General features: G+C 36.2%; 1 protein-coding gene across 2 annotated transcripts; it reads right to left on the minus strand.

The window, feature by feature from the left end:
- Positions 1–152: 152 nt before the first annotated feature.
- Positions 153–25,677, minus strand: LOC120423403 (rhomboid-related protein 2). 2 transcript variants are annotated; one of them, XM_039587201.2, is made up of 6 exons: positions 25,409–25,677; positions 11,889–13,221; positions 1,179–1,250; positions 986–1,057; positions 738–914; positions 153–619 (listed from the first exon to the last, which is right to left on the minus strand). In XM_039587201.2, the coding sequence occupies exons 2-6, from the start codon at positions 12,441–12,443 to the stop codon at positions 329–331; spliced, it is 1,167 nt and encodes a 388-aa protein (XP_039443135.1). In that variant the 5' UTR covers positions 12,444–13,221; positions 25,409–25,677; the 3' UTR covers positions 153–328. The 2 variants fall into 2 exon arrangements, with proteins under 2 accessions (XP_039443135.1, XP_039443136.1); XM_039587202.2 differs by lacking the exon at positions 25,409–25,677 and adding an exon at positions 25,173–25,353.
- Positions 25,678–26,911: the final 1,234 nt, after the last annotated feature.

The raw sequence follows: 26,911 nt of genomic DNA on the forward strand, positions 1-26,911 counted from the left end.
AAATTGAGAGACAAGCGTCCGAATATTTAGTTATTTAAGAAAACCGTTCTGTTACGAAACTAGAGATATGGAATTCTGTTTTAGGTAGCGTAAGTTGTAAATTTAACAAAACGGAAACAATAAAGAGGAAAAATGAATAAAATACACACAGATTTGCGAAAACTTGTTTAATTTCAATAATTGTATTACACTTGCATTCCGCCTCGACTTAGGTACACGACTTTTGTAAGCATTTTTGGCCTTCGGTTACGATACGTCCTGTTGTTTATTCGAATAATTTTGGTCTAACCTAGAAACTAAAACAGAGATACACAGTACGGCATGGCAGTTAAAACTTCTTCTCCACGTTGTAAACCACGGTCGCCACGATCCAGGCCACGTACAGCAACAGGGCGGCGTACCGCGCTATCCGAAAGGCCATCGTCTTCTCCCCGCCGCGGTACACGATGAACCCGATCAACAGGCCACAAATTGCCCCACTGACGTGGGCCGCCACCCCGATCCGTGGCTGCAGGTTGCCCTTGGTCAGACAGTGCCGAATCGAGTAGATGACATCGCTGACGCAGAGCAGGAGGACCGCCACCAGGCGGAAGTAACGGTGGGACAGGGATTGGAAGTTCTGTGGGGAAGAAGTGATGATTTAGAGTCGACTCGAGAAGAATTACCATGTGTCTCCATCAGACTACTTTGATTCAATGACTTTCATGGAGACGCATGGTTTTTCACAATTTGTTTACCATAACAATGTGCGGGATGTGACTCATCAGCAGGCAGTAGACCCCGGCCGAGGCGCCCACCATCGCAGTCGGTTCGAACACGGACGCCCCGAGGCCACCGGCCACGACGCCGGCCCCGTACACGACCAGCACGCGCCCGTGGCCCTGTTCCGTCTCCAGGGGGAAGGCCACCATTATCTATTAGTAGAAATCGAAATTTATTTTAATGAATCAGTGCGTGTCGCGTGATTAGGGCGGATCATGCAAACCTGGATGATAACGTTGAGCATTAGATGGACGGCACCGGCGTGGAGGAACGTGTACGTCACGAAGCGCCATATCTGTGGGGGTGGGAATGTGAGGGAGGGGGAGAAATATTTGAGTTTGATTGCTTTCGACTGATAAAAAATTAATCAAGGCTAAGTTTAGGTCAAGGATGGTTCCCGCAAGGGTAAAACTTACCTGGAGCTGGCGTACTGGTGAGAATATCAGCGTTTGATAGAGAGTATCGTTGTTAAAAATATATGTACAGATCTGGAAATATGAGAAGAAAAGAAATCATAAATATGACTGTTCAATATTCTGATTTGAAATCATCATTTTAGGCTAATCCAAAAAGTAATTCAAGTCATTATTACTCAAAAGCAGAAGTTTACATTAAAAAATAACACAAGCTTTTTTTAAATAACCTTTAATTTTTTTTAATTTTTTTTATCGAAATGGGACACTTTTCAGAACTGAAAAAAAAACAAAACTGTAATGTTTATAGGGAATTCTTACATATTTTGAAAAGGTTTGGTGGTCATGTAACTGGTATTATGTCTTAAGTAAAATACAGAAGAAGCTTTTATGATTTTGTTTCAGCCTAGTAGTTTTTTACATATCGTTCTAGTATGTTTGGCAGGATAATGATTCCGTTTTATTTCGATCCAAGTTTTACGATTCAAACAATTAATTTGCAAAAATTTGGAAAGCCTCTTGACTGCTCACGGGTGCGGAACATTTTGCCGAATGGGCTTCACCGAATCGAAAAAAATCCACCAAAGACGATTTATAATGAATAAATCAGGAAAAAAAAAAACAAATAAAAAAGTGCACTTTTATCAACCTTACCAATTCTTTGGGTAAAAAACGATTTTTAATAATTTTTGTGAGTATTTGCCTTCTTTAAAAGTTAGCAGTTTTTTTTATTGTTTGGATTTGAAAAAAAATGCATCTGTCGATTTTTTTTGTAACCTTTCAAACATGACCATTAATTTGAAAACTTAAGGAGCTATTACACTATGGCAAACAAACAAAAAAACTCGCACTTTTTCGCGTTTGACAGTTTGCCAAACTCGCAAACAAGACAAAATGTATGCAAGCTGACGTTTCTGCAAACAAATGTTGGCGAACAAACAACTGTCAAAATGTGCGAGTTTGTTTGTTTGTTTGCCATAGTGTAATAGGTACTTTAAAGCTTTATATTCTTTGAAACATGAGTAGTGCTTTGAAATAGGATTTCAAAATAAAATACTATCAGTTTTTTCATTCTTTCAATCTATGAGGGTTTACTTTCCTCTAAAAACGACCAGTTCTATAAAGATAAATCGGATTAAAACAAATAATTTTATGAGTGCATGTGCAGTTGCATTTTTTAAAAGTAGGTTTTTCAAACAAATCATTTTTATAAAATTTAGCATTCTTCAAAACATGAACAGTTCTTTGAATTAATTAAAGATATGGTTTTTGATTAATTCTGTATTCTTTGCATTTTTAAAGCATGAGCTTAAAAAAAATATACAGATGAAAAAATATATTTTTTTATAATTTTGTTTTTCGAGATGTGACATTCTTTTAAACATATGCAGTTAGGGGAAAGTGGGGCAAGTGTAACAAGCTAAGGAAATGCTGGTTATAACCCATTAAAAAGTTAAAAAATCTGTCGGATTTTATTATAATCATCTTATTCTAGGTCTTGACTAAGACTTTGTCAGAGCAAGTTTTAAAAAAATCCTGTTTTTATGTAAAAAATTGTTTTTAAAAATTTTGATTTTCCGTACGTTCTACTCAACTAGTGGGGCAAGACGAACAACTCGTTGGGGCAAGAGGAACAATGCATGAAAAAACATGTTAATTTGCTAACAATTGAACTGTTATCACTTAGATACATCAGATTAGAAAGTATTTGAAAAGTTCCTTCCATTTTTTGACTAAATAATAATGTTTTACTAAAATTTTTATCGTTTTCAAGAAAAAAATATTATTAAGATAAGAAATAGTAAATTTTCATAATATCACTGTGTTTTGTATGGAATTTTTTTTTTAACAATTGTATATCAGTTTTTAAGTACCTTCATGTATTTATTTCCCAATAAAATATGTTGTTGCAGCAATTCGTATTTTTTTCCATACTAAAAATCCATATGGTACCCACCTGAACAAGATTTTTAAAAGCTTTCAACAAAAATAACCATACTCTCTAATAGGTGCAAGTCATTGGTTGGAACACTACTGATCTAGGAAAAATAGCATTTTGATAAAATGAGTCTTAAAACGAACCCTAAGCCTTATTTTCTACTTTCCAAATATTATAAGATAACAAAGGTTTTGAAAAAACTTCATTAAATCTTATGCCCCGTGGCGTTTACGTCGTTTTGGCGGTTATGTGGTATTAGAATCAGCTAATTGCATTGCTAGCAACAATTCCTCATACTGGAAATAATCAAAATTGTAAAAATTACGGCCGTACGAGCGATTGTTCCTCTTGCCCCGTATGGTCGTCTAGCCCCACCTTCCCCTACTGAAAAACACATAAAAAAATATTTTTTTATCTGAAAAAGATATTTTGGCGTTCTTTTAAACATGGCACTACCTTGAGTATTCAAAAGAGTTATTTTCATTTATTCCTGTGAGGTTTTGCTAGTTTCCAACATAGGCAGTTCCTTGAAATACCAGATAAAGAGCTGAAAAAATCAAAGTACATGCCGTTTTTTTATTGATTGGCAGTTATTTGCAAAATAATCATGAATTTTAAAATTAAACTGCTGAGTTTATGAAATCTTTACAACTACAAAAAAAAAAAAAAACATAAAAGTTTTTTGTGAGTTTTTGCTCTTTTGTGTTAAGCAGTTCAAACATTTTAGAAAGCAAATCAAAACCATTTAATCGGTTTTTGTTTGCCAAAAATAAATACAAAACTAAACAGAATAGACATCCCATGATGTCTCAAGCAAAACAAAAAAAAAATGGTGGAACGTTCATCGGTGACTTTTGGCGCAATGAATCAGATCAATTGCTCACTTACTTCTGAGGTATGTTTTACTTGATTTCAGGGTAAAACTCATGTGCCAACATTAGGTATTCGATGGATGGATTTGAAGGATTTCCAAAATTCTCCTTTTTTCAATGTTTTCAGCAAATTGTTTATGAAACTAAAACTAAAAATCGTGAATTGCATTTCAATTGTAGTTTATGAAACTAAAACTAAAAATCGTGAATTGCATTTCAATTGAAGTGCAATAATCAAAATAAAGCCCTTAAGTCAATAAACAACTTTTTAAAAAAATCAGTTGAAATACTCAATATGTTTTTTTTTGCAATAGATTTACTAATAATATTTTGTTTATTCCTGTTTCTTCATGAGTTGTACGTGGAACCAAAAAATGATTTTTTAAACTACTTGCAGAAAATTGAATTCAAGTTTTTCAATCGGATTATTACACTGATCAGCAAAAAAAGATCTGAATATTTTGTTTGAATTATCAGATCGACAATAAAGTTAGCATTGTTTACATTCAATTTAGTAATAAATCTGCTTCCAAGCAAATTCCAATCCCACATCCTATCACACACGCCAGAATGATTAATTGGTTTGCTGTTTTCGCCACTCTCGAATGATATTCGAACAAAAACCAGCATCACATCCAAGTTCAAGGAAACCCATCCACGGCTCCACAAAGTCTCACATATTCCGAGAGCGGCACAAAAAAATCCCAAAAAATGCCACACCCCATCCGACCATTTCCTCACCCAGCCGGGAAAAAGTAGGAATTTCAAGCAACAATCTTTTCCCGTTTGCCGTGAAGTTTTTTTTCGATCGATTTTCTTCCCCAAAAAATGTGCTGCTATCCCTAAGGATGAATCATTCCCACTGTTTGGGGCAGCAGCAGCAGACAGTAGGCTATGAAAGCGAAAGTAGGCCCTGTGGTATGTAGGTTAATGTCCTGTCCTTATGGGATCTTTTCCCCGTTTTCCTCCCTTTTGCACGTGGCATCGTTTTAGGGGTGGGAAGGTTTGTGCCAAAACGTGTTAACGTCTTGATTCGACACTTGTTTGATATGCGAGGCAGAGTGCGTGAATCTTGAAGGAATGTAATTAGATATGTCAGATTTCTAAAAAAATGCTTTTTGAAGGTTTTATCGCACTTTGATGGAAAGCTTTCAACTCTAACGATTTCAAGCGATAATTCAATCCGAGTAATTCCAACCAATCCAAAAAAGCAGTAAATTTTCCTTCAGGAAATGAAGAAACCAATTGAACTCGGTTGGACACGCACACGCGGATTGATTTACAACTTGGCGGAAACCGCGGAAATTTAAGACGCCGTGGCCAAGTTGTGGTCTCTTGAACTCGCGTTGGAAAATTAGACGAAAAAAGGGCGTAAAATTTGTTGAATTATTTTTACGGCCCATCTATACTTGCTGCTAGTGATGGTGATGTGATGCATCTGCTTTTGGGGGCCATTACGTAGAGTTTTGTTGCAGCAGGCTGGTCATTTGTGTAGCGGGTTGCTCGGATTGATGGAAGCGCGTGGTTCTTTATGGCACTGTATAATTGCAACCAATCATTTTAGCAGTATTTAGGAAATGTTGGATAAATGGGCAAGACTGAGTTCAATTTTTTGGGTGGTGACGCGCGGTCAATTATGTGGCATTGTGTGTGAAAAGAAAAGAATTTTATTTCGTGTTTCATCCTGATTGGCTTGCTCAAGTCCTTCCTACATCATCGTTGATCGGGAGGCACGACGTCGTGTGAATTGTTGCATTAAAATAAGTTTAAGTATTACTGTAAATGACTGTAAAAAAGTCCTTCCTATATCATCAATGTCGTCTGGGAAATCGTGATGAAAAATTACATTTATTCAGTATTTAAATACCTGTGTGCGAGTGTTTTGGTGTGCTAATTAGAAAGACCTTCCCATAGCATCGTTGCTCGGAAGGCTCGCCGACGGGTTTGTTATGAAAGTCCTCCCCATAGCATCGTAGCTCGGGAGGCATCGAAAAGCCAATACCTTATCCTACTAACCCAAAAAAAAAATAATCACGTGATGCTTGAAGGAGATGCTGTGGATTCAACGGTCTCAAGCGGTATCAACAAGTATATAGCGAAAAACTATGTGCTTGATGAGTCTGCAACTTCAACTATCGGACTAACATTCCTCCCTTTTGTTGAACTGCAGGCTTCTTGGGAGGGCGCCGGTATTGACTAATAAAGTCGGGGTCTTCAGGGGTTAAACAGTGAACGGATGGTTGGCTCCCACTGATCATTTTTGATTCGTTGTTTAACTTCAGCTGATCTGTCAATTGCGGAGTAGCAGCTCATTGGCAGTCAACCATGCTCATGCTCATGCTCATGCTCAATGTTGGATAAATGGGCAAGACTGTTTTTAAAATAGTTTTCGAAATACATGGCAATTTTTTTTCTAGTATTGCAGATTTCTAAAAAAATTAGCGTGATTTTTTTTAGCATTATTTGAAAAAATCGTTTGAAAGATCATCTTTCTAAAGAATAAACCAATTCATGAAACACACAGTTAACACCCTTTAATGCTAGCAAGATAAATGATGCCAATGTCCGGCGGAAGCAAAATCACCCCAAAAACGAAAGGGATTTTCTCCCTTCATCCCCTAATACGAGCATTTGATTGGCGTCTTGATTGACAACGATTAAGCGAAAAGAAAAGCCGTTTTTCCCCTTTTCGCTCATTCATTTCCACGAAGATTTTTCCCCAGATTCAATTGTGCAAAATTGTACGAGATGATTGCCGGTTGCAACACCCTTCTTGACTTGGCTCAAAACCACACACACGTCACGTCACACCACAAAGACATTAAATCCCCCGGCGGCCGAAACCAAACACTTGGCACAGCCGCCGGATCAAGTATCAAATATAATGGGTCCCATTCAGCCGTTAAAAATCTCGTCAATTATCATCATCGCATCGAACGTTCGGCATTACATTGCTCTGTAGCGCTGTTCGGAATGAAGCTATTTACCTTAGCTCAAACTAAGTGCGCGTAAGTTAGTCATTCCAGCAGTAAATCTCGGCTTTTGGAGCAAATATTTGTCGCGTCCATCACCTGTCCTTAGTTTTAGTTCAGAGTCCGAGAGTCCATATGGCGTCGATTCACACGCCAAAATCAATTTACCGAGCACAAGCTGCCATGCTGTTCTTGAAGGGAGCCTATAGAGCACATGTCTACTCAGTACATACATGTGATGTAATGCCAACCAAAGCAAACAGTTAGAGTTTTCTACTTTTGGAAAAAAAAAGGAAAATAGCCCAATATGTACAAACGATTACCATTCCGGACACTACTTCGTCAGTTATAACATTGACTTGTTTGGGCGGCAATTTTGTCCCATTTGTATATTGCTCAATCTTTAAAAAGGGGCAGCAAATGGGACAGTTTTGCGATCATATCCCCACCATGTGTAGTGTGGTGGACAGTGACCGAGATTCTCACTCCTGTTAAGTATCTGTTTCATAAAGAACGCCCTTCGAAAACAGGTGGTGTACTAATAAGGAAAAGGCGCCACCCATTACGGTGGCGGTGTTCTTTTCCCTTTGACCTACTGTTCAGTTTGTATGGGGGACAATCCTCGGATGGAGGAATTCTACGAACTGCACAGTACAAAAGTTTTTTTTCCTTTATTTCACCCTAATTTATTTGAAATTATCAAATATCAATTGTAAACAAATATTGCAAATATGTTTTTATGTTGAAAAAAGATTACTTTTGAACAGTCCTAAATGACAAAGACTATATTTGTACACCACGGTAGGGAAACGAAGGGTAGCATAAGCATGTGATTGGGCCGAGATTACCGCGGCGATGCGTTGTAGGGCTTCTTCAAAGTTGTTCTACGTGGCGGCATTGTTCGCGTAAGGAAAGTTGACGGACAACAAACGGATCAACCAAATGGTTTCGATGAATGAGGACGGATTAGATTTGTTTTCGAATTAAGTTCAGTTTTGTAAAGTCGGTTAACTTGATTTCAATGGTCGATCCGTTATAGTCCAAACAATGTTGATTGAGATGATTGTTGATTACTAGACTTAACCGTAGCTTTTTCCAATATTGAGTAATCACTAATGAATCAAAGAATAATATGTTAAATGCTCATTTTCGAACATTTTGTTGCCGTATAATTTTGAGTAAAATTTGTTCAACAAATACTTCCTAACATAACTTCTAGTTTTATGTGAGCCTTTTTATATGCACAATAAAAATCATCAAAACTAATCCAAATAAGTTTTGATGATTTTTTGTGGCATTTAGCCTATACAACAGTATCTCAATTGTAATTTGTTTTTGTGAATTCCATATAAATATTATTTAAACATTTAAAACGATTTTTAAAATTTTAAAAATCGTTTTAAATGTTTAAATAATATTGTTGCAATGATTAACACTTAAAATTAAGTTTGAGACACGTTTTTTTGTTATTATTTTAATTTTGTTTTTTTTTTTTCAAACTATGCTCAAATGTGCATAACTTATGTTGGACATTTTTAAATGTTTGATTTGACTCTTACCATTTTTTTTATCGAAAAGAGCAAGAAATTTAATATTACATATATTTTTGAACACAGAAAACCGATACAATAGTTTTCGAGATATCGTTATACAGCCATTCCACGTCAAACAGGAAGTCTCCAAATCAAAAGTGCTCTGATTTGGCTCAAATTTGGAGTGGAGGTTTTTTGGCCCAAATAATTAGACCCGTATTTTTTTTGTTTGGCAATTAGGGTGGATCTATCCGAAAAAGGGTGGTCCAAATAATTGCGTTTTTCGTCGATTTTCGCAAAAACCACATTTTTAAAAAAAATCATATCTCCAGAACGGCTGAACCAATTTTGGAGCGCCACAATTAAAAAGAAAGGTTATTAGTTGAGCTTTTGAGGAAAAATATGTTGAGGTCCAAAAAAACTAGCTGAATATTTAAAAAGGTCCTATGAAAATTTCATTTGCTGATTTCAAGGTCTCGGGACCAAAGAGCCCATGTCTGAAAATATTTTTCCCTGATTCCTTGTAATATTTTACACAACATATCAAAATATTGCGAATATCCATAAACACGTTTCGGAGATATGATTTTTTCAACATAAAAACTGAGTTTTTCCACGCGCCGCGCGCAAAATCGGGAAAATGACGAAAACGGGTAAAAATCAACTTTTTCACTGAAACTGCGATAACATTAAAATTTCAGCGATGACCTATACATGTATATCATGGATACCTAAAGTTGCGTCTTTCAATTACGAAAATTTTGGTACCCAAACATGTATAGGTCATCGCTGAAATTTTCAAGTTATCGCAGTTTTAGTGAAAAAAGTTGATTTTTACCCGTTTTCGTCATTTTCCCGTTTTTGCGCGCGGCGCGTCGAAAAACTCAGTTTTTATGTTGAAAAAGTCATATCTCCGAAACGTGTTAATGGATATATGCAATATTTTGATATGTTGTGTAAAATATTACAAGGAATCAGGAAAAAATATTTTCAGACATGGGCTCTTTGGTCCCGAGACCTTGAAATCAGCAAATGAAATTTTCATAGGACCTTTTTAAATATTCAGCTAGTTTTTTTGGACCTCAACATATTTTTCCTCAAAAGCTCAACTAATAACCTTTCTTTTGAATTGTGGCGCTCCAAAATTGGTTCAGCCGTTCCGGAGATATGATTTAAAAAAAAATGTGGTTTTTGCGAAAATCGACGAAAAACGCAATTTTTTGGACCACCTTATTTCGGATAGAACCACCCTAATCACCAAACAAAAAAATACGGGTCTAATTATTTGGGCCAAAGAACCTCCACTCCAAATTTGAACTAAATCGGAGCACTTTTGATTTGGAGACTTCCTGTTTGACGTGGAATGGCTGTAAATTCAATTTTTTCACAAAATTTAAACTGTATGATGCTGTCCGATCAAAAAAGTCCTGAAAAAAAAATAACGAAACTTTCTTAGTTTCTTGAAAGCATTGTGTGCAGATTGGCTTTTTTTTCATGAAAAATTTTAAACAACAAAAATTGAACATTTTCCGAAAATTGTAACATAAAAATTACAAAAACTTGTGCACTTTACTAAAAAAAGAGTAATTTTCTATTGCAAATTTAGTTTAGGTCCTTAAAATCAATTTGTATTGTTTTTACGAGCATGATTCTGATATTATCCAAAAAATCTTATATTTTTTGAAGAATCATCGCTCCGGTACCAGATTTTGCACAATCCAAATTTCTAGCATAAAAGATGCCTAAAAAATTTGGAAAATGTTTAAATACGCATTTTGGGATTTTATTTAAATTTTCCCTTTTCAATATTTTTCCGAAAAATCAGGGAGCAATAAAAAATGCTAAGAATAAAAAATATCTAAGAAAAAAAACTTGTAGAGACAGTTGTGAACAATGTATAACAAATTATATTACTTTTTTTTGTAAATTATTTAAAAAAATGCGAGAAGTATTTCAAAATGCATGACTTTATGATAGATGATGCCGTTGCAAATATGTTTTGTAGTTAATGTCCCTCGACTCTAATAAACAAATATAAAATACAGGGGAAAATACATTCTACCAGCCCAGTTGTATTGTAATACAGTAGTTGTTCGGTAACTGGGCGTTTTTTTAACTGGGCTGCTTTTTAACTGGGCGCTCGATAACTGGGCCGTAGTCCAGTTAAAAAGCAGGCAAACGTCAAAAAACCAAAATTAACCAAAATTACCGAGGGGTTAATGGATGCAAAAATCATATTCAATAAATAAAAAAACTTTTTTCAAACTTTTGTTTAATTTCAAGTTACAATTAAAGAAATATGAAAAGTAAGCATTGTTAAATAAATTTGAGTAACTTTCATTTTTATATTTCATCAGAAAAATATTATGCATCGGTGGTCCCCTCGTTACCGAAGTTACCGAACAACTACTGTAATTGTAATAATCATAATTTCTAAATATACAGCAATTCCATTTGTAAAGAGCCTAAACCGGAAAAAATCTCCGATCGTGCTCAATTTTTTTTTGACCCGTATTTTTTTGTCTTGCCATAAGGGTGACCTACATCGTGTTAGGGTGTTTAAAAAAATGGCAATTTTAGTAATTTTTTGCCAAAACCACTTTTTTCAAAAATCATATCTCCGCATCATTTCATCCTACTGTCTTAGCTGCAAAAGAAAGGTGATTAGTTTAGCTATTCGAGAGAAATCGTAAGAAGTTCCATAAATCTAGCTTAACATTTGAAAAAGTCGTATGAAAACTTAAAATGGCGTTTTGACCGTGTCTGGACCAAAGAGCCAATGTTTGAAAAATTTTTTATCGGATTCCTCGGAAAATTTCACATAAAATATCAAAACATAGGCGTACGTTTCCGAGATATGATATGAAACTCATTACCTTTCTTTTGCGTTTTAGACAGCTACAATCGGATGAAATGGCTCGTAAATATGATTTTTTGAAAAAAGTGGTATTGGCGAAAAATTACAAAAAAATCCATTTTTCGAACCACCCTAGCACGATGTAGGTCACCCTTATAGCCAAACAAAAAAAAAAAAAAAAAACGGGTCTAATTATTTTGGCGAAGGAACCCCCAGAAAAATTTTGAGCCCAATTGGAGAACCTTTTTTTTCAGTTTAGGCTCTTTTCAAATGAAATTGCTGTAAAGAAGTACATTTTTTTCTCTGAAAAAACTTTTTGCTGTAAAATTACACATTAGATTTTGAAAAAAATATTTGCCTAATTTACGAAAACTAAACTTCACCCACCAGAAAAAACATAATATTTTAGTTTTAGATTCAAAACGAACATTTGAAAAAGGTATATTTTCTAAAATCTTGATCAAATTTAACTATATTCATCAAAAAGACCAGTGAATCAAAGAAAAATGATCCATCTTTTTGCGTAATATTCACAACTCACTTGTATTGCACTAACTACCAGCAGACTCCATGGCACCGTCCAGGGACAACATTGGCACAGTTTGACCAGCACACTTTTGGCATTTTTCCTCTTCTTCTTCTTCTTTCTGCCCACACTTTGCTGCTGTCGCTGATTAGTCCTAACAAACTTATCCACTACTTTGGCATCACAATTAGACTCTGACTTGTCACCGTCACCACGCGACGACGACGAACTAGTATTGCTTACGGCACTTGGTTTCACCTTAAGTCCTTTTTTCTCTTTATCGAAATCGATCGCGTAGATCCTTCCCTTTGGCTTGACGAACAACTTGGCACCGTCCCCGCTGCCTTCCCCGGCAGTGCTGCCGCTGGACTCACTGCTTTCGCTCTCCTTCCGGATGAACGGTTCCGCCAGGTTCTCGTCCTCGCCGTGCTTTGTCGAGGAGGAACCAATTCGTTCATTTTCACTCCATGCCTCGCACTGTCCCCTTCCGAACACACTGGCCAGTATGTTGTTCCCGGAACTGGACGTCGGAACGACCCGCGATGGCTTAGCTTTGACGGTGGACTCCATAATCCCGACCCGGTGACCCCCGGTTGCACTCCGTCGGCAAAATTTCGTTTGTTCTTTACGAACCGCGACTATATTTTGCCAGCCGAGCAGCTCATCGCTATCTAATCAGCAGGCTGTGACTGCGGAACGCGACGACGACCAATTCAGCGATTGTCGATGCCATCAAAGTACGCTGGGTCATCGTCGCCACTGACATGCACGTAGCCGGGGAGTAATTTCGCGACTACTGCGATGAGGGCGAGGGCAGCTCACCTTTCCGTAGTTCCAATCACCGCATACTGCGATTCTACGTGAAACTCTAGGGTGACACAAAGTCGATTCCTTCCGAAAAGGGCTCTGAGGAATTCTCGAGGTTACGTGAGCAATTAATCTTGGCTAATTCGATCTTCTTTTGTTCTGGCAACCAATCAGCCAAGTGGGATGATGATTCGACAGCTTTGTGTGCCGCTTTATTGGTTTATGATTGGGTCGCGTGCGCTCTTGACATTCCACGTGCACTTTGTCAACGCGAAAGATCTTGTCTAAAGGGCGGCTTGCGCCGTGACCTTCTGGGTGATCAGTTCTTGTTCAATAGTGAGATGTCAAACGCGGTAGCGCTAGAGTAGGCCATGACGTTGGCGCAAATCAAATTACGCTCTGCACCAACTGTGTTTGGAGGATGATCTTCGAGAGGAGATTTTGACGGACCGATAACCTTTGGGGTGCGGTCGGCTTGCGGAACTGATTGATCTGGCGAAGTTTTGTTTAGGTTGTTTGCTGGGTTAGTACGATGGATTGGCTGTAAATAGATGGGGAAACAAAAATAAACAGTTAGAATTTTGCTGGTTTGTTTTGCAAAGTAGATTATTGGTTTTGGCAACAGATTGTAGCTTCGGTGAAACAATAAGACAATAAAATTTTAATGACCCCATTTTTCGAATAAAGATCGCGTGTTTTCCAACTCGTTTCACAATTCCATCATTACCTAGTGAATATCTCATTATCTCTTTTTCTTCCGATTTCCCAAAAAAAGGCCTTCGTCATTGTCGCACCATTACTGTTTTAATTCACAATTTACCAACAGAGTTCAACACGTTCACGATATGTTTTTTTTTTTTTTTTTTTTTTTTTTAAATTTATATTTATTCAAATTTCTTTTCCATGTACATTCATTCAGTTAAAATATTATTGAGTGTCCAATCACAAACGATGACTTTTCACCTCAATTTTAAATACTAGCAACTTTCATTTATTCATGAAATATTGTAGCTTTCGCTATTCAGTGATTTCAAATGTAGGAGGTCCTACATGTACAAAAGGGAAAAGGGATACCTTAAAACTAACTTATAAACTATATAAAGAGCGGATCAATGCAGCTGAAGACTGCAATGATTTTTGTCGAAATGCATCAATTATCTTATTGGACATAACATCCAAAGTGTCAACTTCGGCTAATTGATGAAGTTCACTGGTGCTGAACCAGGGAGGAAGTTTCAGAATCATTTTCAGAATTTTGTTCTGAATCCTCTGAAGTTTTTTCTTCCTGGTTAAGCAACAGCTTGTCCAGATCGGCACAGCATAAAGCATGGCAGGTCTGAAAATTTGTTTATAAATTAACAGTTTATTCTTGAGACAAAGTCTAGAATTCCTGTTTATAAGTGGATACAAACATTTAATATATTTGTTACATTTAACCTGGATACTTTCAATGTGATCCTTGTAAGTAAGGTTTTTGTCAAAACCAAGTCCAAGATATTTCACTTGATCCTCCCACTTTAAATTTACCTCATTCATCTTTATAATGTGATGACTTTTTGGTTTAAGAAAATCAGCCCTTGGTTTGTGAGGGAAAATAATAAGTTGAGTTTTTGCAGCATTTGGAGTAATTTTCCATTCTTTCAAATAAGAATTGAAAATATCCAAGCTTTTTTGTAATCTTCTTGTGATGACACGAAGGCTTCTGCCTTTGGCGGAGATGCTTGTGTCATCAGCAAAAAGTGATTTCTGACATCCTGGGGGCAAATCAGGCAAGTCAGAAATAAAAATATTGTATAAAATTGGACCCAAAATGCTTCCTTGAGGGACGCCAGCACGTACAGGTAGTTGATCAGATTTGCTATTCTGATAACATACCTGCAGAGTACGATCCGTCAAATAATTTTGAATAATTTTCACGACATAAATCGGAAAATTAAACCTTTTCAATTTCGCAATCAAACCTTTATGCCAAACACTGTCAAATGCTTTTTCTATGTCTAGAAGAGCAGCGCCAGTAGAATAGCCCTCAGATTTGTTGCTTCGAATTAAATTTGAAACTCTCAACAACTGATGAGTAGTTGAATGCCCAAGGCGAAATCCAAACTGCTCATCAGCGAAAATTGAATTTTCATTAATGTGCGTCATCATTCTATTAAGAATTATTCTTTCGAATAATTTACTAATAGATGAAAGCAAACTAATGGGCCGATAGCTTGAGGCTTCAGCAGGATTTTTATCCGGTTTCAAAATCGGAATTACCTTGGCATTTTTCCAACTACTGGGAAAATATGCCAAATCAAAACATTTGTTGAAAATTTTGACCAAGCAACTTAAAGTTGCTTCTGGTAATTTTTTAATTAAAATGTAAAAAATGCCATCCTCACCAGGGGCTTTCATATTTTTAAATTTTTTGATAATAGATTTTATTTCATTCAGATCCGTATTAAAAACTTCATCTGATGAAAATTCTTGTTCAACAATATTCTGAAATTCTATAGAAATTTGATTTTCAATAGGACTCAAAACATTCAAGTTGAAATTATGAGCACTCTCAAACTGCTGAGCAAGTTTTTGAGCTTTTTCCCCATTAGTTAATAGAATATTATCACCATCTTTTAAAGAAGGGATGGGTTTTTGAGGTTTCTTAAGAACCTTTGAAAGTTTCCAAAAAGGTTTGGAATAAGGCTTAATTTGTTCGACATCTCTTGCGAACTTTTCATTTCGCAGGAGAGTGAATCTGTGGTCAATAACCTTTTGCAAATCTTTTTGAATTCGCTTCAGTGCAGGATCACGAGAACGTTGATACTGTCTTCGGCGAACATTTTTCAGACGAATCAGAAGCTGAAGATCGTCATCAATAATGGGAGAATCAAATTTGACTTGGACTTTAGGAATAGCAATATTCCTAGCATCCAAAATTGCATTAGTTAAAGATTCCAAGGCTGAATCAATATCAGCTTTGGTTTCTAAAACAAAATCATGATTTAAATTATTCTCAATATGATGCTGATACCTGTCCCAATTAGCTTTGTGGTAATTAAACACAGAACTATTGGGTCTGGTAACTGCTTCATGAGAAAGTGAAAAAGTTACTGGAAGGTGATCAGAATCAAAATCAGCATGAGTCACTAAAGGACCACAATACTGACTTTGATTTGTCAAAACCAAATCAATTGTTGATGGATTTCTAACAGAAGAAAAGCAAGTTGGCCCATTCGGGTATAAAACCGAATAAAGACCAGAAGTGCAATCTCTGAATAGAATTTTACCATTGGAATTTACTTTTGAATTATTCCAAGATTGGTGTTTGGCATTAAAATCACCGATGATCAAAAATCGAGAACTATGCCGAGTAAGTTTATTCAAATCCCCTTTGAAATAATTTTTATTTTCCCCAGTGCATTGGAATGGCAAATAAGCAGCTGCAATCATAATTTTCCCAAAAGAAGTTTCAAGTTCAATGCCCAAACTTTCAATAACTTTTAACTTAAAGTCACGTAACGTGCTATAAGTCATACTACGGTGGATAACTATTGCAACTCCACCGCCATTTCGATTCATTCGGTTATTAGTTATAACTTTATAATCTGGATCACTTTTCAAATAAGTGCCAGTTTTTAAAAATGTTTCGGTTATAACAGCAACATGCACGTTATGAACTCGTAAAAAGTTGAAAAATTCATTTTCTTTCGCTTTTAAAGAGCGAGCATTAAAATTCATAATATTGATGGAATTACTTAGATCCATGATTAAACTTCAGGGTAAGAACAACATCATTCGCAAATTTTAATCCAATCTGGATAGCTTCCATCATGGATGTAGCATTACTCATTGTTTGAATCAAACCAAACAGTGAGTTTTGCAAAAAAGTCATTTTTTCAAACGTAACATCGCCGAGATCAGAAGATCCCAAAGCGTTGCCAGCAGAAAAATTTTCAAATGAGATTTGAGGTACCTGCCCAATTTCAGAAAGATTGGTAGAGGATTTAAAATTCGTGGATGAACCCGAAACGACGTTAGCATAAGAAATGCCATTGTTGTTACCTAACTTTTCCACGGTAGGGGTATTTCTAGCATTGTTCGAGTGAGACAGCACGAACGTTTGATTTAAAGATGCAGGTACAACCTGACTTTGAGAAAATTTCGGTTTGGATTTCGGCTGATGCTTAGCACGAGAATCCAAAACCTTTTTTCTGATGGGGCAATCCCAGAAATTTGATTTGTGATTTCCACCACAATTTGCACATTTAAATTGGGTGACTTCTTTCACGGGACAATTGTCCTTGTCGTGAGAAGAATCCCCGCAAACCATGCATTTTGGAACCATGGCGCAATGATCAGTACCGTGACCGAATGCCTGGCAACGCCGGCACTGGGTCAGATTCTGGCCATTACCGCCATGTTTCTTAAAATGCTCCCACTTTACCCGTACATGGAACAAAAACTGAACTTTGTCCAAAAGTTTCAAATTGTTGATTTCATTTCTGTTGAAATGAATCAGATAAAATTGTGAAGTCAAACCAAAGCGAGAAATATTCCCGTTTGATTTTTTCTTCATTGGTATTACTTGGGATGGGGCAAAGCCAAGCAACACCTTAAGTTCGTTTTTGATCTCATCCACCGACAAGTCGTTGGAGAGACCTTTCAAGACCGCCTTGAATGGACGAGCATTCTTGGTCTCATACGTGTAGAAATTGTGTTTGTGGTTTTTCAAATAACCAACAAAAGTTTGGTGATCTTGTAAAGATTCCGTCAACAAGCGACATTCTCCTCTTCGACCAAGCTGGAACGAAACCTTCAAATTGCAAGTTTCCTTGCAATTCTTCAGTTGCGTTCGAAAGCTGGCCAAATCGGAGACGGAAGTCACTACAATTGGCGGAGCCTTTACTCGTTTCTCGACGGCAGAAGGCTCAGTACGAGGAGAAGGTTCCTTGTCATCAGTTTCGGATAAAACACCGAAACTGTTTGTCAATGGAATTGGAGGATTGACCTCACATTCAGAATCAGAATCAGACCTCAGAAGAGGCTGTTTTCTTTTTTTGTTTCCGTTAGCCGGTTTAGCGTTCAAACGCTTCACCGACGTAACGACCAAATCTTCAGAAGATTTGCGTTTACCTTTGTTTTGACGCATTTTGCAAGCAAAGTTCTCTTAAAAAGATGGCTTCGTTTGTAAAATACAACAAAATTTCAGGTGGGGTTAGTCTTGAAAAGACTGTTTAGAATTTTGGAAAATAACTCAGGTAGTCTTTAAAAAGACTGTGAATTTTGTTTTGAAATAACTCTGAGCTTAGGTAGTAAAAAATACCGCAGCTCTAGTGTCCGTTCACCACGAAGGTTCACAAGACACTGTGTTCACGATATGTGTATGATCGCACCATTCGATCAAGTTGCGTGTCAGATCGAGTCACACCATCGGCCGTACGAAAATGGAAACAGTCATACAAAAAATAAGGTTTAATCTGGCACTGATAGCGGAGCGGTTCAATTAATAGTCATGGGAAGCACGGTTTGGGTCTCGGTTTCGGTGAGTTTTTTTTTGTTTTGGTTAATATGGAAGTTGTCTCATGTTTGGGTGGTTTAATGATGAACAACTCTGTTTTGTTTATTGATGTCAAATGAGGTTTCTTCTGAGATTGTAATTATTTAGATTGCTTGTTTTTTTAAGCATCGGAAGTCTTCGGTTGCTTTCTATTTTGTCTTTTTTATCTTTTTTGTCTTTTTTGTCTTTTTTGTCTTTTTTTGTCTTTTTTTGTCTTTTTCTTTTTTGTCTTTTTTATCTTTTTTTGTCTTTTTTGACTTTTATGTCTTTTTTGTCTTTTTTGTCTTTTTTGTCTTTTTTGTCTTTTTTGTCTTTTTTGTCTTTTTTGTCTTTTTTGTCTTTTTTGTCTTTTTTGTCTTTTTTGTCTTTTTTGTCTTTTTTTGTCTTTTTTGTCTTTTTTTGTCTTTTTTGTCTTTTTTGTCTTTTTTGTCTTTTTTGTCTTTTTTGTCTTTTTTGTCTTTTTTGTCTTTTTTGTCTTTTTTGTCTTTTTTGTCTTTTTTGTCTTTTTTGTCTTTTTTGTTTTTTTTGTCTTTTTTGTCTTTTTTGTCTTTTTTGTCTTTTTTGTCTTTTTTGTCTTTTTTGTCTTTTTTGTCTTTTTTGTCTTTTTTGTCTTTTTTGTCTTTTTTGTCTTTTTTGTCTTTTTTGTCTTTTTTGTCTTTTTTGTCTTTTTTGTCTTTTTTGTCTTTTTTGTCTTTTTTGTCTTTTTTGTCTTTTTTGTCTTTTTTGTCTTTTTTGTCTTTTTTGTCTTTTTTGTCTTTTTTGTCTTTTTTGTCTTTTTTGTCTTTTTTGTCTTTTTTGTCTTTTTTGTCTTTTTGGTTTGCATACTATTCATATGCAGAACTAATTAACGATTTTTGCCTAAAAAACTCGATTTCCGAGTAGGAAATTGTCCAGAAGGTACCCAATAAAAGAGGTTCATTCATTTAAATGGCACGCCACAAGCCAGTTTACACGCAATATCACGCAATTAGTGAAGGATTAGCGGATTTGCTCAAAATAAATAACCAACACAAAAAAAAATACACAACCCAAATCAACTTCTATTGACAAATTAACTGCATCAGCAGTAGAAACAGCAAACAAAAAATCCACAACCGTTCGACAACCTTTTCGCAACAAAAAAAAACTAGTTTCGGTGGTCATTGGCGGGTTCATTGATGACCATCCCAATTGGTTCCACGCAACAACGGTTGCTCCGAATTCCGGCATCTGCAGAGGTCGTCGGCGCCTACTATGAGTAGCGCGCGCGAGATTGAGGCGCGAACAGGTGAAGGTCCTCCGCAGCCGCTTCTGTCCATAAAAGCCGCCCCGAAGGCAAGCCCCATATTATACTGTACGACTAACTTCGGGCAGGGTGAGGAAAAGAAGGGTGTTGCCGAATGACGTTGATGATGTTTATATGTTGCGACGATGCCGCCTCTTCCGAGGTAGAACTTATAGACGTATACATTATTGTAAATCTGGCCATTACTCATTTCGAAACGAAAAGCCGACACTCGCGCCCCGCCACGAAGAGAGAGAAGCTGTCAATTCCACTTTTCACGCATTTTCACAACTCGTTCGACCTACACGCAGAAGCGGGAAGACCCTTTCGGAACTAGATACGGCACTACTTGGAGATGGTCCGACCTTTTCGCCTCTTCACTCGATGAGAATGGCACTATGAGGGGGGTAAAACGGGCAACTAAATAACATTCTAAAAATAAACCGATTTTCTAAAACTCATGTTACAAAAGTCAAATAATATTTAAAGATTTAAATTTTCTAATTCTACCCAAATCACCCCAAAAAGAACTTAAATCCGTCAATATCTGTTACCGGACAGCATCGGCAGCAACCAAAGAGAAAGATGATGTTTTGTGGAGCCATGCCGCGATGGGAATGTGTGCAATAAAAAGTGGCTAAAAATACGCGAGCGAACCGCGCAACAGATTTCAGATTCATGGAGATTCTGACGTTTATTCTGACAAAAAATAAAATCATGTGCGTTTTGAAGTTGATGCGTAGAGCCGGTGCAAAAGGGAAATGGCATTAGTGACGTGCGGTATGGTTTTCTACAGTTACCAAAGTGTGTTTCCTGCTGTAAAGAAGAGAAATTTGATGGTTTTTTCTCCTGGTTATGAAGGATGCAGGGCAATTAATTTTTGAAATGATGAGAGATATGCAAGATGAATAGTGGCATTTGCTTGACAAGTTTAATCACAATTTAAATACTGCCACTTTAAAGAAAATTTATGAACTCTTATTTTCCAATTCATTTTTTGATGATTTTTGACAAATTTAGCTTTTGTATAAAAACAACTTCAATAAGTTGAACTTTATGAAAGTTTGTTAATTTCATTTTTTTTATTTTTGTGAAGCTTTGCTCAATTTATATTAATATGCTAAAATTTTCAATGATTTTTTGTCCTGATTCAAGTTGTTGGGTTTGAAAAGGAATTATCAGAAAAAAAGTAACCCCCATAAAACTGCGTAATTAAAAAAAAAAACCAACCTGAGCCTATTTCTATTGTTTTTTTTTATGTACAAAAACTGTCATTCCCATCAACCTTTTTTCTTTGTTTTATGGGACTAACAGGCAATTTTTGAGCCACGGGGAACATGAACAAAAAAAAAAAAAACAATAGATCCATTTTTTTAATTTGAATATCTAATCTAATCTAATCTAATCGAACACAAGCGCAGCCAGTCCGAAGAAAGCATCCTGGAAGAACTTGCGGTTAGATTACGCCTCAAGTCCTTTCTTGTCTATATTAATAATTGCAGTACATCCGAGTAACCCCAAAAATGTACAGCAAAAATTAAAGTGGCCAGGCCTACTGCGTTGCATTAACCGCAGAGACAGATTCGGTGAACGGATCACATTTCACAGAATCAACAGGGGAGGAAGGATGCGTGGACATACCGTACCAAACGCTCCGAATCAGTTAGGTGTGGTGTGTTAGTGTAAATTGGCAAATAATTATATTTTTAGGAGGGAAATGGAATTGGGCAATTTAAGTTGGGGAAAATGGGAATTGGGAAAGGGATAATGGGGAAGGGATAGAAGGGTTATTTAATTTATAATATCATAATATAGGGGAATATAATAATTTAACAACTTATGATGGACAGCTCTCACCAAGAAACAGCAAATCTTTAACATAAAGCTCAAATCTTCAAAAGACGCCGCGAGGTGGTATCCCGATCGTCAGCGTCAGATTCCAGGTTCTTCTCAGGAGACAGGCCGATCGTTTGACGTGAACACTTTCACTTTTGCACTGAGTATGTCCGCTCCCAACCAATATTTCCCCATGGTTCGGTGGTTCTAACAAAGAAGTTGCACTTATGGCCTGTTTTGAAAACTGTAGAAAATCTTATCACAAGAAAATGTGAACTTTTTGCAAACCAATTGAAAAACGACAACTTTTAAATTCTCTAGGAGCATTTCGAACCGTCAAAAATCGTGCTCCGATTTTTCCCCAACCGTTCGCGCGCGCGGCTTACTGCGATCTCCCATTTTTTTTAATTTGAATATATCAAAAATGTTGCCGTAATTTTTTTTAAATTAATTTTTATTTTGTTTCATAAATATAAGAAAATACAAAAAATTACTTTTCTTTTGTATCAAATAGGTGAGAAAATTCACAACAAAATTTAGAGTAAAACAAATCAAACCATTAGTTGCTGAGATAGGGCCACCCTCCGAAAGGTCCACGTGATTTATTTATGACCCCATAGAGCATTGCAACGGAAATTGGTGATCCCCAATCAGCTTTTATTTTTCAACAGAAGATGTCTCGGCAACTCATGGTCCAATGTTGCAAAAATGTGAAATGTGCGTAATTTTTTAGCTCTTTGGAATAAACATTTTTTTTCATTCAGCCGGACATTTCAAATTGGGCAAAAATCTGTTCTTTTTTTATCTTGATTTGTGCGTCCATCCCGGAAATTTCCGGGACAAAAATCCCGGGATTTTTCCAAAACCGGGATTTCCCAAATCCCGGGATTTTTAATGATTCGTCCCGGGAATTCCCGAAATGGAAAAAAAACTTTTTTTTTATTCTGGAAATTCAGATTTGGTTGTGGAAACAGATAACAAGTTTATTACTTAGAAATCAATAAGAATTTTAAAGCATTAAAATTTTTAATCGGCATATATCAGCATTCATTTGGCTTATTAGGGAAAATTGGGTGGGTCTCGTGGCGCAGGGGTAGCGGCTTCGGCTGCCGATCCCGATGATGCTATGAGACGCGGGTTCGATTCCCGCCTTATCCACTGAGCTTCTATCGGATGGTGAAGTAAAACGTCGGTCCCGGTTTCTCCTGTCTCGTCAGAGGCGCTGGAGCAGAAATCCCACGTTAGAGGGGAAGGCCATGCCCCGGGGGGCGTAGAGCGAATAGTTTCGTTTTTCGTTAAAATTTTGAATATTTTCTATTTAATATATATTTTTAAAAGCGTGGGTATTATATTTACGAATTTTACGTATATTTATGTTTTGAATTATTTTTCATCGAATTACAGCTGCCTTAATTTTTTCCATAATGTTTTGATTGACTTCATTAAAACAGGAACAGAACAATCAGTACACCGATTTCCAAATTTATTGCTTTAAAATGTCCTGTAACTATTCTGAGTGTAGTGTCGATTTTCCCCAGCTGGCAGAAGTAACTCAAAGATATCTTTTCAAATACGTTTGAAATAAAACATGAAATTTAATCTAAAATTTGCATTAACCGGTATTATTTTATTTGTTTCTGCTTCTAGTTTTTTATTACATTTTCAAAGATTTTTTTCTGGCTTTTCTAGTCATTTCATATACAAAAATAAATAAAAGAAATATAAAAGAAGTTCAAATTCAATTTGAATCACAATGTACCGTCATCAGGGGTGACATTAGGTCTAGGGGTGAGATTGGGTCATACAAAATAGCTGAAGTTTGTATGACCCGATCTCACCCCCCAAACCCAATGTCACCCCTAATGACGGTATTTAAAGTTGAGGTTATTTTATAATCCATAATGTTGTGTACATAATTTTTTTTTTAAAGTTCCTTTTGAACTATCTAAAAATTGCTGTCCTTGTTTCGATTGAAGTGTAAATTATCATCAATTAATATTTTTGAGCTTATTCTATAATTTTAAGCTTGAAAACATAATCAATATAATGAAAACATAGATTTTATGACTGTTTCAAAAATTTCCCGGGATCCCGGGAATTCCCGGGATTTTAAAAATATTTTTCCCGTTTCCCGGGAAATTCAAAACCCGGGAAAATTGGACGCCCTAGTCTTGATTTTAAGACATAAAGGTTTCAACTATATTTGCATTTTTTAATTTGTTCGTTTTAAGAGACCAAAATAGCCAACTTATTAACCACAGAGAACATTGACAAAAAAAATTAGAGATATTTTTCATATTTATGATTTATGATAAATATTTAAAATGTACTTTTTAACATTTTATAAATTTAAAAGCTAACTTTAGTTTGAGATTGAATAAAGTATTTTTTCGATAAAGTGCACAATTTTCAAGTTATGACTATTTGATGGGAAATAGAAGACAGAAGATAATCACACCGTCTTTGCAGACTGAATACTTATATAAAACGAGACCAACATTGAACGAAAAGCTTCAGAAGGATAAGGCGGGAATCGAACCTAGTACTAGTACATTTCAAAACTATTTTTTCGTAAAATCGCGATAACTCGTGATGTTTACAAGTAAACCTCTTATGTATACATATCAAAAATTTTGTAATTGTCCCTGTACAACTTTGTAGAACATTATTACACTCTAAAAAATAACCCTGCAAAGTTAGAAAAAACACGAAATTTTGAAATGAAAATTTTTGTTCTTAATGAAAAATGACCCTTCTGGATCAATGTAGATTCAAAAAGTACATTAAATTTCCCATAAAATGACATGCTCCAAAAATTTTTACAGTCAAGTAACGGAAAATGGGAGAGTTTTTAAAACTTTTTTAGTGTTTTTTTTTTCGATGAAAAATTCGTTTTATTTTCGAAATTCTGAGTATGCCATCAAATCGGGCATCTAATTTTACATAAAGGTCCCTTCGACACCAAATTTTGATCGCATCACCGTTTCAGGCTGCAAATTATTGAAAAACACCTCTTTTTCGCATGTTAAAAAATGGAAGGGGTCGTACCGCCCCTCCGTCACGAGATATCAAAAAAACGAACCTCGTATTCGTGATCAGGGACAAAAGTTACCCTTTAGGACAAAGTTTCACGCAAATCGAAGAGGGGTCGGGGCAACTGCTGTGTGAGTTGGCGGAGAATTACCCAACATTAAATGCTGGCAAACTTCATTTAATGAGAAAGATTTATTTCTTTTGTTTTTTGTAATTCCTAGCCCAGAAAATACAATTTGAATGTAATTTAATTCTTTTAATGTTTTCAAGAGTATTGATTGAAAATGATATCTATTTAATCTCCCTGTTCAAATGTTTAAACCAAACAGATGCACATGTTTGACCACACAAATCATAAAGTAAATATCTTGTTTAGAAGTTCAAAATAACACCATCTACAATGTTTTCCCATCCCTACCCCTCATTCTCAAACCGAACCGATTTATCTATAATGATATCCATTTAAAGACTTAATTTCCTCGTCAGACTAACGCTGTAAGATGCACCCAAAGCTATCTCCCTCGAGGGCTGCGCTTAGTGCCAGCCAGTCACCCAGTAAAGACGTCAATCACTTAGTTCGATGCTAAGTCAGCTTCTAATGCTGCTGCTTCGTTCATCGATAGATTCGTCTGGTTTTGAGAAGAAGAAAAAAAATCGTCTGTTTTTGAGGTGGAAGTAACCGAAATCGAACCGCCTTCAAAATAAACTCAACCATTGCTGTTTAACTTAATTTAACACCTCGTTAATCACACCGACTACCCAGTCGGTCGCTCTCCCTCCTCGTAGTGGCGCATTCCCGACGCAAGTGTAATTTCGTCACCTTTCGACGCGGCGGCGATTCCTTTGCTTGCGTGCAAGGCCGCCGACACTGACACTTCTTCGTGGTCCCAGAACACAGGTTGCACTTTTGACCAATTGCCTGGGATTTCAACGGTTTTGGGTTTCAGCGTCGTCGCACGCAAAGCTGCGACCTAATTTGTCATGTAACCGCAGCAGCACCAGCAACTCCACGAAAAGACGTGCCGCTCGAAATGTGCCAATCAGAGTTTGGTTTACCTTCTGAACCCGCTCAACTGTTGCTAATTTATCGACGGTTTGATTTCGTACGAATTCTTCGGAAAGATTAAAAACCACGCGCGCACTCAGTAGAAGTGATCGAGTAGGCCCTGGTGACGAGTTCTGGGGAGAACAAAACCGCAAAAACCGCCAAAAGTCGACGCCGCGTCGTCGATCATGAAACACTGTCAGCGACTACTTCGATGTACACAGAACGCGCGCGCGCGCACACCTCCTGACTAGAACGCGGCACAATCAAGACTAAAAGCACACACATGTCTCTGTTTTTAGTCGGTTTGTTTAATCACTCTCAGAGTCACTAGTAGCAGTAACAACAACAAAGTCAAGTCCAACCGGAGGGGCTTCTGTTTTTCTCTTCTGCGTTTTTCCACGTGCTTTCCCTGCTCTCCCTCTCTGGGAGCGAGACGCGAGAGTGAGACTCTTAGTAGCAGCTACTAGCAACTGTGGGGAACAGCTGGTTATTTCCGAGGAGTCAATTATGAGCAGTTCATCGGCGATCGAAGAAGGCGACGACGGCAACGATGCTTGATGATGTGATGGACAGCTGCATCAACTTCTAGGGGACATAATAAAGTGGAGAAGCGTGGTGGTTCTTATGTTTTTTTATTGAGCTATCGCAATGGGGATTTTTTAGTTCTTTTTTCTTGGAATTGATAAGATCTAAGATAAATATGTTGCTGGCACTTTACTTGTTGTGAAGGGCAAATTTTGCCAGATGGCATCTTATTTACATTGTAATTTGATATCGTTCCTGCGATTGCATTTCCGTTTAATTTGTGGGGTTTGCCCAAGTGTTCACCATGGAATGGTGGAACACTTGTTTGATAAGTGATTTTGGTTCTCTAGTGTGTACTTGATGTTGAACAATTAAATTGAATGCAGTTGAATAAATTAGAGAAAAGTTCTATAATTGATTTGTAAATGATAATATCAATATACAGCTGCGTGTTTTTAAGTTTCTTTTTTGAATATTTATTGTTTTTTCTTTAAATTTATTTTAAATAGTCATGGATTTTTCTTTGCAATTTTACGAATTTTCTTAAGATTTTTTTTTAATTTAATGTTTTTTTTTGTAATTTTCTTTGAATATCCTTTGAAACATGCTACTTCCTTTGATTTTTCTTAGTTTTATTTGATTTTTCTTTTATTTTTGTTTCAATTGATTTGTGAATTTTCTTTGAATTTTATTTATTTAAATTTAGTTTGGTTATATTTTGAATTATCTTTAAATTTTCTATAAAATTTCCTTGAATTTACATTAAATTTTCTTAAAATATCTTTAAGTTATCTTTAAATTATCTTGAAATAATCTTTGAATTTCCTTTTGAATTTTCTTGAAATTTCCTTAGAATTAACTTTGAAATTACTTTGAATTTTCTTAGAATTTTCTTAAAATTTTCATTGAATTTTCTTTGAAGTTTTTTGAATTTTATTATGTTTTCTTTGAATTTTCTTTGAATTTTCTTTGGATTTTATTTGAAT

Source organism: Culex pipiens, chromosome 2 (assembly GCF_016801865.2).
Source record: "Culex pipiens pallens isolate TS chromosome 2, TS_CPP_V2, whole genome shotgun sequence".
NCBI lineage: Eukaryota > Metazoa > Arthropoda > Insecta > Diptera > Culicidae > Culex > Culex pipiens.

What these genes read in the sequence shown, in the direction of transcription:
- LOC120423403 (XM_039587201.2), bottom strand. Translation starts at nt 12,443, where the DNA reads ATGGAGTCCACCGTCAAAGCTAAGCCATCGCGGGTCGTTCCGACGTCC. An exon ending in TGGTAGTTAGTGCAATACAA is followed by an intron (nt 1,251 to 11,888) that starts GTGAGTTGTGAA and finishes TCATATTTCCAG; the next exon opens with ATCTGTACATATATTTTTAA. An exon ending in CACCAGTACGCCAGCTCCAG is followed by an intron (nt 1,058 to 1,178) that starts GTAAGTTTTACC and finishes CCACCCCCACAG; the next exon opens with ATATGGCGCTTCGTGACGTA.